Source organism: Cucurbita maxima, unplaced genomic scaffold, assembly GCF_002738345.1.
Source record: "Cucurbita maxima cultivar Rimu unplaced genomic scaffold, Cmax_1.0 Cma_Scf00006, whole genome shotgun sequence".
NCBI classification, from domain to species: domain Eukaryota; kingdom Viridiplantae; phylum Streptophyta; class Magnoliopsida; order Cucurbitales; family Cucurbitaceae; genus Cucurbita; species Cucurbita maxima.
In genome coordinates this window covers 5,228,974-5,242,819 of record NW_019272022.1, presented here as the reverse complement: position 1 = coordinate 5,242,819, position 13,846 = coordinate 5,228,974, and the positions used below count along the sequence as shown (strand labels likewise).

The window sequence follows — 13,846 nt, the reverse complement described above, 5'->3', positions numbered from 1 at the left end:
AAAAAAAAAAAAAAAAAAAAAAAAAAAAAAAAAAAAAAAAAACCAATTTCTTTCAATTATTCTAAAATTTGGGTAAAATGTTATTATTCAATCATAATTACTGGCTTCTAAATTTCTATTAACTCATATTAACGTTAACATAATAAAAAATAGAAACTAAAAGACTAAAACATATATTTAACCTGACAACCATCATAATAATAATAATAATAATTAGTAGCTTTTGTGGGATAAAATTCCCTCACCAGAACAGAAAGTTGATACAACTGTATTGCCAAGTTATTCTATTAAAAAAGAAAAGAAAATAAAAGAAAATTCACACCTAACCAAAAAGGGAAAATGGAAATTACCTTAAAAAGGGCTGAACACAACACAGACAATTAACACTTTCATTAAGACTCTTTACAATTTAACCAATGAACATTTCTACCACCTCCACGCAGCAAGCTAGGACTATGTAGGCAGCACGTACTGCACAAAACCAACCTCATAACTTCTCGTTATGTCATCCTTTGTTTTTTTTATAAGTACAATCAACAATGTTACTGGAATTCCCAACGACTACGAACCACCAAACACTACTGCAGTTCAGTCGAGACTTTCGGACAGACGAGTCAGAACCAGAAGGCGAAGCTAGGATAGATGTTCTTACCCAGAAGTTGCAAGAGAGGGGCTTCCCTGATTTGCCAAGAAACGGACTACGACGCACGTAATGTTATCAGCACTACCTCTTTGATATGCTTCTTGCATCAACCTCTTAGCTGACTCCTCTGGGTCCGGAATTAGTTTGGTCATAGCAACAGCTTCCTGAAAAAGACATTGAACATTTGGTAAACTTCACAGTTTGGCATCAAAATTGAGAGTTGTATATTGATGATAAATAAAATGAACGAAGTTGCAAACCTCGTTAGTGACGACATCCCATAGTCCATCACTGGCAAGTATAAGAAACTCGAGCGAGCTATCGATCTTTTCCTCCTGCAAGTACAATCGTGGAGTTCAACACCGGTAACAAAATGAATTTGTATGTTAGATTTAGAGATGTGACATCTTCCCATGAGAGAGACTTGTAATGAGAAAAGCAAATGATAGCACATCCATCCTTGGAAAGATTCAAAAGCACATATATCTACTAATATCAATCACAAGCCACAATCCTCCTTTTGAGTGTAAGTTTGCCAAAGTCCAAACCAACAAGGAAAAACAATTCAACTCTTTTAAAACAATACCTCAGTCATTGAGCAAGTTATGTCATTAGAAGATTTGAACGTCTCATCAGTGCAATATTTGGCTAAAGATTCTGATTCTGATTGTATTTTTATATCTTAGCATATTTGTTCTTCTCAAATTGCAGAGATGGATATGAACGAAGAGATTAAAAGGAGTCATAATTTAGTGAACTCTGAGCTTCAGATGAAACTAAAGCAAGTTTTAGGTAAAATACTATTGCCCTGATATTTCTTTATTTTCATCATAATGCAGCTAAGCAACAGCCACTCAATGAATAGTCATGCCAATTTACTCTACAGACAACGTAAAATGTACCTGAATTTCAGGGTCAGCAACAACATATTGCTTCAACAACCTATCACCAAATGCACGTGAAACAGCAAGAACACCTCCAACTCTCCAAGTTCCTGCTCATGCAACTTCCAGTGATTAAAATGAAACAACCATTCTTACTTCAATGTCATGCTAAGGATGTGATAACCTCACCAGCCCACATCACAAATCCTCCTGCATCCTCAATTCGTCGTCGCTCATCAGTTTGGTCAGGCTTATGATCTCGAGAGACAGCAATGGCTATATGATACCAAAGATAATAGGGTAAATAATTGAAAATGTTGGGAAAAGAATTGTGAGCATTTAATCACTCAACAAATCCTCAACTGGCAAGAGCAGAAACCCAGCCAGCTAAGTATAATCAACGGTATTGTCGGATAGGTAATGAGAGCAGCAAGAAGCAGACACGTTATATTAAAAGCAAGAATATTTCTTTTAATGTCGTCAAATTCCATTACCATGGTGTGGGGGAGGGAGAATGATCAAGAGACTTTGCTTGTAAACTAGAGGCTCTCCTCAAGTTTACAAGTAAAGGCATCATTCAAGCAATCAGATCTGGTTTTATATCTATACAAATTCTATGACAGCAATGCCATAATTGTTTATGTTATTCCAACTTCTTATAAAATAAAAAATTGGATCACATTACTTAAAAGAGGAAATTCCAAGAACCAAAGTGGTCTGTCAAAATATGACTTAAAAGAAAATTGAGCCATGAAACTTCGCAGCAACAAATTTATTCAAAACATGACCAACCATCTTTAAAACAACATGGAAAGAGATGGACATCCTCACCAGTTCCACCCCGGCAAATAACAGCTCTAGAATCACCCACATTTGCAACAAGTAAGCGATCACCAACTAGAATGGCAGTGGAAGCGGTTGATCCAGCATCTCTGTTTTGATTATTTTCAGACTTCAGAAATTCTGTGTCTGTGTGGTTGTAGGCATCAGCTGCACAAAAAACAGTCATTTGATTAGAGATAAAAGAACAATTATTTAGACGAGAAAATCAAAGAAAAAACATGTGCTATACCTATGGCAGATTTGGTATCCGATATGAACTTTGGATGGCTGATTAAATTACTAAAAAGATTGTGCTTCACATACTCTGCAGCTCGTGCTCCCCCATGACCTGACATAACAAGAAGGAAACTTTTGGAGTTTTTCCTTGAAATTACCAGATATTAGAGCAGCCACAAAAGGGAGCAGGCCAAACACTTGTGCATGTGTTTTGATAAGAATCATCTCGATGCAAGATAAGGAGGAATCGAAGACAAAATTTGGAAGTATTTTAGTCTACATATTGGTAGATTGAATATCATACGACAAAAACTTCCACAGGAGGGAGATTAAGTACCATATCAAAGTGTAGCTGTATATCACCAGAAACAAAATTCATTCACAATAACCACGGTAGCTGCAATACAAAATACGAGAGAAAGGGAAATTGTCATACCGTCAAAAACACCAAATAGACCAACTATCTCTCCATCCACGCCATCTATACGTGTCTCATAAAAATCTTCCATCGAAGATCTCTTCCCCGGAGAGCTAGCATATCCGTAGCTGAATTTTCCATTCTGACTGCCATTAAGGACACATGGTATTTTCAGTATACCGAGTATTTTATTCTAATGCCTCGCAATGAAAATCAATCAGAGAGAATAAACAATAAAATCCTTAAATACGTAGAGAAATTAAAGAAACCATCCAAAACGCCGTACAATCAAAAGTATCCATCAGCGCAATCAACTTCACTATTAACAACCATAAGAAAAACTTCAACCTCCACAGCCGATGAAATTGAGATTAATTCATTCAACTGGAACCGGAGGTACTACAAATCATCATTACCCTTGCCAATCAGTCATAAAATTCAATTGAAGAAGGGACTATGCATAAATTCCAGAGCAGATTATCATCGATGAATCTAAAATTAAAGGTAACATCGCTAAATTACAAACCCAATCGATTGAGGGTAGTTCCAACAATCGCTTACACAATAAGGAATAATATTCCTCAGAAAGCACGCCCAAACTTCAACAAGATTCTGTTCTTTCGACATTGAAATTAAACCGAAACCACAAATCCAAACAAGAATACTTTTATCAATCCAAACAGCTTTGGATCCACCACGCAGATTAACGGACAAAAAACTCCGAATCTACCTTAGTCCCCCGCCGCTTACAGGAGCCTCCTCAGCAGCATGAATCTGGCTCGAACAAGACAAGACTGGATTCAGATAGCCCATATTGTGTAGGCTCTCAAGATGCCCAGCTCCAATCTCTTCGATCAAAATGGAAAAGAACAAGAAATATCTTGAAGCTATGGTCACAGATGCGAAAGGAATAAGCCGCTCCTCACATGACAGTGGAGCCACCGAACATGAACTCAAATCTGCAATTATATCCACAGCTCCCCGATTTCAGATTACACAATAAACAAAAAGAAGCCACAAAAATGATGCAATAACACGGATCTTATATCTCCAAGAACAAGCAAGCCATGTGAAATCGAGAAAAATCGTTAAAGGCATCAGATAACGACGATAATTGGAGCAATAATTACAGCCATAGAAGGAATGAATCAAGAAAGTTGGACCAAGAAACACGAATACAGAGAGAGATGAGATTCTAAAGAGAATACCTGGTAAAGGAAGGAGGTAGAAGAATAGAAGGGGAAAGAGAAATGGAAGCAAAAAGAAAAAGGAAAAGAAGAGAGAGCTCAAGGAGCGTTTAAAGGAGAAACGACGAGTCGACGGAGAATGGGGAAAACAGGGGAGGATTCTGTTGCATTTTTTGGGTTTTTAGTTTGTTAGGGGAGATTAAAAATTAAAAATTAAAAATTATTATTATTATTATTTATTTGATTATTTATTTTATTTTTTTGTTTGGTAGAAATATGGTATTTATTTCGGTAATAATGATTAAATAAATAAAAAGGAGTTTGTTATTTGGTGGTACCAAAAAAGGAGGAGAAGGGGTCATGGAATTACGCGTCGCCATTTGAAGAGCTGAGCTCGCGCGCGCTTGGACTGAGTCAATGCAACCGTGAGAGTTTTCGAAGCGCCATTGAAATGGCCGTCCTTTCTCGGGCCCATGATTCACACGTGGCGCACATGCAACGACGGTACACCACTCGTTCTGTGAGCCTCGACTACATTTCTATATTTCTCTTCTCTTTAAATTTATTCTTTAAAAAAAAAATTATTCTTTTTCTTTTGTTTCCGTGCGCTTGTAGAAATATGGTATTACATTTATACTCAAATGTGTGTTCTCTTATTTTATTAAATGTCAAAATTTATGCACATGGAATTAAATTTTAAAGTCTAATTCGAAACAAAAAAACGTCTAATATTTGAGAACTCAACTTTAGATTGGTCGATATCATGAGGGGTCGACCCAAGGCCACTCGACTGATTATGGTCAATTAGAGGGAATTGTTGACTAGCCCCTTTGAAGGATTGGTCGAAGTTGATTCATATAGCAACTTCGAGACAAAATTCCCTTCTTTAAAATGAGGCTTGACGTGATTTTTGTCGCAATTCAAAGTTCTCGTCTAAATAGCAAGAGGGATGTCAAACTGGAGTTGTTAGTCATCTAAAGCTGCTCGACCGACTATTCAAAGTTATAGTCTAAATAGCATAAGTCAACCTATTGAAGGGTCAACCCAATGTTGATTGATTGACCTCTCGAGGTGTTGGTCAAAGGACTTTGTGTGTATGGCCCCTTAGGGCAAGCTAATTTGACTCCTTGCTCGACCAACATTCTTACCAGATTCTTCAGAAAAATAAGTAAACAAGTTTTCACGAGAATTGTGGAGCTTGACGATCAGAGAAAATACCAAAAAGTCGTTTTAGAGTCAATTTGTTGGTATTTGAAGAGTATCGTTAAGCTCAAGTGACCGTTTAGTAATAATGACAACCCGACAACCTGACTAGATTCCTCAAAAGTCTTGAAATACTCCCACACCTATAAATATATGATTCTAAAATACTACTTTTTATGGTATGATTTTTCTTATAAATCTAATTATTTACTTAAATATTAAATATTAATTTTCTTATAAATTATTTTAAATTATCTTATTTAACCTACACCTTTATTTAATAATAATAATAAATAAATAAATAACTATCATTTTCTAATGTTGCAAAGCATTTAATAGCGCGGTGACCATTTATAACAAATTTCTCATTAATTTTCATCCAAAAGAGGTAAATAAATGAAGTTATTAATCAAATTAATTAAACTCTTATACCAATAATTAATTGTGATTAGATTGCTTAATTGAATTGAAAATAATTACTTGAAGCAAGCGTTAAGCCATTCTTACGCTCCAAGCACACGTCTCCATACCTGGAGTTACTTGCACACTTTCAGGCTGCTTTATCATATTCAACAAAGTTACCTTTTTAATAAACATTTCTCTTGTGAGCGAAGATAACATTTTTTTTTACTGTAATATTTTACCATGCCAGCTGGCTTTAAATTTGAGCTTTCAAAACTCCGTCCAAGGAAATCATAAATTAATTTAAACTTATAAAATAAATAATAGAATTGAAATTCCTTTCTTTATGGTCCCTCTTTTTTGATATATTCTTTTCAGCCCCGCTGGTAAGGGCACGTCAGCAAATAGACAATAACAATGGATATCCAAGTCAACGTGTCAACCAACTAAGAAAGGGTATCGTAATTTCAAAATACCCAAACCGGCCCACGTGGCACGTGACCACTTCTACCGATAAGCCGACTTCGAATAAGAAGATTAATGGTTTGTAACGGAACATCTACGCCTGTTAAAGTTTAATGACGAAATAGCCATTTAAAACGGTATTTTTATTAATTTAATCCATAATAAATATGTTATTTTACTCTAATTTATTGATAATTAAAATTTGAAAATTTAATCGATAAACTTTTAAAAACAAATCATGATATCAATTTTTCAACCTCAATTGAAAAAAAATTAATAATAATTATCGGAGTCATTCAAAATATTTCCCAATAATAAATTATTTTTAATTTTTCCCTCACATCTCTATAATGCTTTTTTTTCCGAGAACAAAATAATAAAAATAATAATTATTTTTATATGTGACAAATTCTAATTGCATCCCTTATATACCGCTGGTCTAGTCAATTGGCTACAAAATTTAATCGCTAGTTAATTTACAATTTTTTTTACGAAAGTTGATCTTCGGGAAAATTTACGACAATATATCAATATTAAACCAAACGAATATTCTAATTTTTAATTAATTATATTTAGCATATTGGTCATAAAATTAATAGCAAAATATATATATTTGAATAGAAAACGGTAATATCTTAATTAGTTCGAGATATTTAGATTAACATGTTAAATATGAGTATAATGGAGTAGTTAAGATGCGCTTAATTATTCTAAAAGTCTAGTTTAAATTGCTATTTATTCACGTGAATTCATTAATCGAGCATATATATGAATATCTCATATCTATTAAAAACGCAACAAAACAATGTGAACACACGTGTTGAAATAATTTTATTTTTAAATTAAAACAGTGTATTCCTACGGGAGGGCAAAAAAGTCAAACTGCAGCAATCCCTTGCTTTAATTTAATTAAATAAGATATGTTCAGAAAACCATTCAAACAATTCATTAAAAGAAGTCGACAGAGACATTGTAGATTGGATACAAGCATTGACGTTTATGCAGAAGAAAAAAATAGTTTTCTTTTTTCTTTTTAAATGGTTCACATTTCAAAATTACAATAATACCCTTCAAACTTTATAAATATTTTAAAATCGTAAGTCAAAATAAAGGGCACTAGTGGACATCCTGATCTACATGTTTGAAAGTGAAAAAAATGAGATTCACGATATCACCATTGTACGGTCGATAACGATAGATGACTTGACTTAGCATTTTTTTTTTTTTTTTAATTAAGAAAGTCTTTGGAATGTAATTGGTCATGAAACTTTGAAAGTTTTCGGGATGTCATCCGTCATAAATTTTGAAAATCCAATATAAACCCTAAATTCTAAACCTTAAAAACATTTTAATAATTTTTTATTTAAGTGAAGTTTATAAAAGATAAATATAATAATATAATTTTTTAAAAAATATTAAAAAAAAATGACAAAACTTGGTTATAAATCCAGTTGGTTTATTATTTGTATCAATCTAGTTACTGTATTTTCAAATTTACTTTAATTTAGTATTTTAATTTTAATATTAATAATTTAGTCACGGTCGATAAATGTTTTTGAAGTTTAAAGAAATTTTTTATTGAAATAAATTAATAAAGTAATTAGAGACTAACATGTTTATTACATCTTAAAATAATAAAAATCAATATTTGAGAATTAAATTAATAGTTAACATAGTTTAGGGATTTTTTGATTTATTTATATAAATTTGTAAAAAAATAATTTAGAGTTGACTTGTTTACAAAGTCTAACTAAACGGTAGAAGCCAAATTAAATAATAAATACGAGTACAGTTTATTTATTAAGAGGTAAAAAATTAAGAGAAAAAAAAAAAAGAAGTAATAAATAAATAAAATTAAACTCAAATTATAAATATGAATGGGCAATTTAAATGAAATATTATTAATATTTACAATAGATGGATGGTGGGGGCTGTTTGAAACCAGGCCTGTTTACTTTTTGGTTGGGTCACATGAGAGCGCCCAGAAAGATTTGGATCTGAGAGGAAGGTCTAGAATTTCGATGGGGTTTATTCAGCGGTGGATTATTGTATAAACATGTGGCTCTTTCTTGGGCCGATCGGACTCCATTAACGACGATCCATTACCTTTCATCTTCTTCACCACGGTTTGTTCATGATTGCTCCAAGTTTCATTTCTCACTCGCTTTACCTTCTCTTCCGAGCTGGCTAATCAATTGAATATGAATTTTTCGTTTGCAGACCAGGGAATGTCATAGTTGCGATCGATCTCTTCAGTAATGGCGAACCAGCAACAGGTCGATTCAAGGCCGTGGATTCTCGATCTCGTTCCCTTTATCGTTGTTATTCTAATTGCTGCTCATGTTCTCGCGCTGGTACTTCAATCTCAACTTCAACCTCTTTTTTTTTTTTTTTTTTTTTTTTTTCCCATTCTATGAGAAGTCGCTTCAAGTGCGAAATTCATCATTTGATCTGGGAGTTTTGTTTTAGGGCTACTGGATTTACAGATTAGCGACGGATAACAGAGCTCAAAGGAGGAAAGCACATTCAAGAACAGTTTAATTTACTTAGAGAAGAAAAGAAGGTTAGTGAAACCCTAATTTGTTGAATGTTTTCGAAGCTCATAGCTGCAATGCTAACAGAAAAACGTGTACTATCTTTATTACTTGTTACTGTACCTAACAGTTGAGAATGATATATAACATATCATTTCTTTAATGTCGATCCAATTATGTTGGGTTAAGGGTTCTGCATTTGATCTAGTTGACCACCATCATAGCTAAGGTTCTCTAACTATGCGCTATGTTTTCAAGGATCTACCGTAAATTATCAGTGAACCATCTGTAGGAGCAATATTAGAAACTAATAATCATCATTAAATATTATAAACTGGACATACTATCCCCTTCACTCATCAGTACTTAACTATTCATTATCGATGTAACTATAAAATTGATGTTGGATTCTTGTTGATAAAGTCTATTGACGCACATTTTACATTCACTTAACAATTGTTTGATACGCGTCGATGGACCTATATTGACTTTCTACAACTGGTGTCGAACACATATCTATTGCATCTAACAAGTGTCTGATACATGTTCAACAAGTATTTAGAGTGTCGAAGTGTTTGTCATGTGTTGGCTACGGACATGTTCAACAAGTATTTCAACAAGTATTTAGAGTGTCGAAGTGTTTGTCATGTGTTGGCTACGGACATGATAGCCAAATTAGTGTCTGTGCTTCTTAGGTATGAATAACCTTCTATTTAGTTAGAATGCATAATTCCACAAGGGAATGGGCAATGCTACATGAACGTGCGCGAGTAGATACATAAGAATATAGGGCAAAAATCATGAATTTGGAGAGACGAATGCATCAAACACATTTTTTTAAGCATTTAAATACATGAAACTATTGATTTTGAATTTTCTTCTTGTATAAGAAGATGTGTGGTTTTATTAAAACACGTTCCTGGTGGATCTGTATATATTCTTCTTAGATTAGCACTCACTCAAGATTGGCGCAAAGCTCTTAGGTCTGATTTTTCAAAGGATATATGACATGTCCTTTGATATCGGGTCTCTTACCACAGTTCCATATTGAATATGTTTCATAGTGAATAAGTGATTATATACTCCTATTTCTCTATCACTCTCGGAAACAGGGGAAGAAAGGGAGGAAGAAATGAGATTATTTATAGCCCTTTCCAGACCTTATGTAATTTCCTTCGGTTGGGTTAACTTTTTGGTAGGAAAGGCAGTAGTAGAGTTACGTCGTTAATCCTATGTTGGTTTCACTGCCCGAAAATGTCAGATTAGACCTTATAGTTGGCAGTAGCACAATGCATATAAGAACCAGAAACTCTATAGAGGGCATGGCAAGCCCTTGGCTCTTTTTGGGTTCCTAGAAAATGCATGCATGCGTAAGAAAATGAATACCAGGCTACATGTTATGGCTTTGATATTCTATACTAGTTTTCTTTCAGTAGCATGTCAAAGAAGGCTTCTTTGCATTCTTAATTTTAGATGATTGTTATGATCAAGCTAGTCATAGGGTCGCATATCATGAAGAAGTTTATTTTGAATATGTTGATTCATATGCAGTTGGCCTGTATTTTCAGTTGCTGCCTATAATGAGTTGCTCTAGGATATGGCACTATGTAGTCGATCTTATGGTCGAGCGGTGGTTTCATCCTCTGTTGTGATTAAAAAAATTGATGATGAGAAACGGTCTGTATCTCAGTTTGCAACGAGCCAGGAGTGGCCGTTAGTGGACAACCAAGAACGAAAATGGATTCGATTCACTCCCCATTCTCTCTTAAACAAAGAGCTCGCCCTCGAGCTTTTAATAGTCAGGGGTGGGTCGGCCGGGTCTTTCCTGTTCTGTTCCTGCAATGTGGATTGTTAAGTCTATAGTTGTACATTATTGTTTTTGTAAGTTATTTTACTTTAGCTGATCAGTATTCAAAAGATGAGGTGCTGGTTGGGTGTGTGAGATAGGGAATTAGTTTTGACTAGGTAGCATATGATTTAATTACATGGATTTTGCTGCAGAACGTTTAAATATTGAAATTAGACTGAAGATTCTTAAACTGCTGCAGAACCTGCAGAACCTTGTAAGAATGTTTCGGATAGGTGTATCATTTTGGTCGAGAATATATACCTTAACTAGTTAGTGCCTATTTTAAGTCCACAGACTGAGTAACATCCATCCAATACCATACAAAGAAACCCACAACATTGGATTATTTGTATTCTTGTATTAATGTTATTATGCTTCATATTAAATTAATACATCTCCTTGAGCTTATATTCTTTCTTAGACATGCCTAATGATTTTATAACAGCTCAAGCCCACCACTAGTCGATATTGTCTTTTTTGGGCTTTTCCTATCGAGTTTTTCCTCAAGATTCTGAAAACGCTTCTGCTAGGCAGAGGTTTTCACACCCTTGTAAGAATGTTTTGTTCTCCTCCCCAACGCTTTTGCTGACACTCGTTCCCTTCTCCAATCGATGTGGGACCTCCCAATCCACCCCCTTTGGGGCCCAACGTCTTTTCTGGCACATTGTCTCGTGTCCACCCCCTTCGGGGCTCAGCCTCCTCGCTAGCACATCGTCTACTGACTGGCTCTGATACCATTTGTAAGTGTAACGGCCTAGATCCATGCTAGCAGATATTGTCCTCTTTGGGCTTTCCCCTTTAAGCTTCCTCTCCAGGCTTTAAAACGCTAGGGGAAGGTTTCCACATCCTTATAAATGGTGGTTTGTTCTCCTCCTCAACCAACGTGAGATATCACAATCTACCCCCCTTCGGAGTCCAGCGTTGCTCGTTGGCACTCTTTCCTTCCTCCAATCGATGTGGGACCGCCCCAAATCCACCCTCCTTTGGGGCCAGCGTTCTTAATGGCACAACGCCTCGTGTCTACCCCCTTTCGGGAAACAGCTAGAAGGCTGACACATCGTTCAGTGTCTGGCTCTGATACCATTTGTGACGGCTCAGATCCACCGTTAACCAATATTGTTCTCTTTGGACTTTCCCCTTTGGGCTTCCCCTCATGGCTTTAAAACGCGTATGCTAGGGGAAGGTTTCCACACCCTTATAAATGGTAACCAATGTGGACATCATAGTAAAGGTTCAAGTCCACAAATATTGTTCTCTTTGGACTGTTCAAGTACTTCCAAATAGGGATTTCTTGGGTCGAAATGATCCAACAAAATATAATAACTATATTTTTAATAACTATTGAATATAATACATATATATTTTTTACGATTCTCAGACATTATTAGTAGAACAAGACAGTCTAATTTCCCCTTCGTCCCCACTTTTAACTCCAACACTACTAAGTTTCAAGAACGACTGACCCCAGTTCTCAAAAAACCCAATCTGATCCTTCGCAAATCTCTCCACGTGGGCCCTGGTCCGGCCGTCGCTAATCAGAACGGAATCCGACTGAAACAGCCCCTTGTGCGACAGAATGTTTTTGTAGTACTGATTGTCGAAGACATTCGCCGTCGCCGGATCGTTATCAACGACGACGGTGGAGGCGGCTCCGGCGAAGCACCGCTGCATAAGCTCGTTGGCGTAAGTGACGTCGAGAGAGGCGTCGATGAGGGTCATCTGCCCGTTTGGACCCTTTCTGAAGCGGTCGCTGAAGGCGCTACAGTGGGCGGTTCCCATTGTGTGGGCTCCCGAGAGTATGACGAGATCGTCTGCCGACAGCCCTTTTGATGAGAAGAGACTCATCATTTGGTCGACTGAAAAGCTTGTGTCGACGATGTTTGGTCGGACGTTTGTGGCCGCGGATATCCTTCCGTCTCGTCGGCCTGTTGGGACTTCGACGGAGGGCCCGCCGGCCTGTGCCAAGGATGAAATCAATAAAGAACACGATAATTGAGAGATTTGAAATGGTGTTTAAATTTCAAACAAGCCATGTCATTTCTTCTTATAAATTGTTTTACAACAGTGCATAAAAATAATTAAATATTTTTTTATGAATGGACAAAGAACTCACGAATTCAACGGCATCTCTAGCGGCCAAAACAACGACGTCTGCACAAGAAACAATTCCAGGACAAAAAAATTCTAGAGTTCTTTTAGCTGAATCGATCGCTTCAAATCCTCCAACAGACTTATTTGCTGGATCGGTTCGTTCTGTTTCGTTTCCTTGAAGTAAAATAGAAGCATCACAGCCCTGACAATTTTCTTACCACAATTCAATAAAAGAAAAATTAAATTAAAATTTTATCTGTAAATTAAATAATTAATTTAATAAAGAACTACTTTATTCATTTATTCATTATTAAAACAACCACCAAATTATGAAAGGTAACATGCAAAAAAGAAAATAAACTTTAATAAAAATGCAGCCAAAAAGTTTGTACTACGCCGGCCCGCCCACAGTAATGATAAAGGGCAATAATGTAAATAATAATTAATCCAAATTTTAAATGTTAGGCGGGTTTATTAAGCATTCTGTTGTTATTTTTTTTTTTTTTTTTTTTCATTTTTAAGCCTTTTTTTTTTTCAAATGGAATTAATGTTAAAAGTTTCACGATTTTAACAACAATTTAAATTTGATTGTATAAAAAAAATTAAAAATTGATGTTCAAATTTAATAAAGCACCAACGAAAGGACAAAATTTAATAAAGCACCAACGAGAAGAAGATACGGCGTCGTTTTACCAAAACAACTGACCTCTACGAAACAGTCATGGAACATCAATCGGAGGAGCTTGCCGGGGACGGTGGGGTCCTCGGAGGAAGCCGATCTGACGGCATTCTTTACAATCAACTCCGCCGCAGGACACGTGGCAGAATAGAAACCGAAGGATAAGGCCGCCGTGGCCGGAACAAACAAACCCAGAAGAACAAAATAGTTGCAGCATATCTTCCAACACGACGCCGCTTTAGCCATGAATGGGCATAAAAGGGAGTTTGGAGTGGCCTTGGTTTAGCGTTGGCTTAGCATTATAAGGAAATGGAATGAAAGAGAAAGGAGGCAGATGAATTGTAGTGTTCTTTAAAGCGGCATTGAAGACGTTGGGTGGTGGCAGAGTGTTAAAAGTCACACGGCTTTGAACAGACATGTTTTGGCCTTCAA

The 13,846-nt window shown here is 35.8% G+C and overlaps 2 protein-coding genes and 1 long non-coding RNA gene across 7 annotated transcripts; 1 reads left to right on the top strand and 2 right to left on the bottom strand.

Moving 5' to 3' along the window:
• Positions 1 to 315: 315 nt before the first annotated feature.
• LOC111480953 (probable protein phosphatase 2C 59) lies at positions 316 to 4,372 on the bottom strand. The gene is made up of 9 exons (XM_023126192.1): positions 4,213 to 4,372; positions 3,735 to 3,963; positions 3,023 to 3,150; positions 2,600 to 2,698; positions 2,359 to 2,517; positions 1,717 to 1,803; positions 1,546 to 1,637; positions 904 to 978; positions 316 to 807 (listed from the first exon to the last, which is right to left on the bottom strand). Exons 2-9 carry the CDS (start codon positions 3,815 to 3,817, stop codon positions 649 to 651), a joined length of 882 nt encoding a protein of 293 aa, XP_022981960.1. The 5' UTR covers positions 3,818 to 3,963; positions 4,213 to 4,372; the 3' UTR covers positions 316 to 648.
• A 3,949-nt stretch (positions 4,373 to 8,321) lies between these two features.
• Positions 8,322 to 11,212, top strand: LOC111481184. Of its 5 annotated transcripts, none has more exons than XR_002717997.1 (3): positions 8,322 to 8,387; positions 8,482 to 8,615; positions 8,731 to 8,983. It is a non-coding gene; the product is annotated as an uncharacterized LOC111481184 (long non-coding RNA). The 5 variants fall into 5 exon arrangements; XR_002718000.1 differs by lacking the exon at positions 8,322 to 8,387 and adding an exon at positions 11,175 to 11,212 and having other exon boundaries at positions 8,394 to 8,615; positions 8,731 to 8,824; XR_002717999.1 differs by lacking the exon at positions 8,322 to 8,387 and adding an exon at positions 10,364 to 10,733 and having other exon boundaries at positions 8,394 to 8,615; positions 8,731 to 8,824.
• Positions 11,213 to 12,014: 802 nt separating this feature from the next.
• On the bottom strand, positions 12,015 to 13,824 carry LOC111480902 (peroxidase 46-like). The gene is made up of 3 exons (XM_023126132.1): positions 13,442 to 13,824; positions 12,758 to 12,937; positions 12,015 to 12,600 (listed from the first exon to the last, which is right to left on the bottom strand). The coding sequence occupies exons 1-3, from the start codon at positions 13,658 to 13,660 to the stop codon at positions 12,019 to 12,021; spliced, it is 981 nt and encodes a 326-aa protein (XP_022981900.1). The 5' UTR covers positions 13,661 to 13,824; the 3' UTR covers positions 12,015 to 12,018.
• Between the last annotated feature and the right edge of the window lie 22 nt (positions 13,825 to 13,846).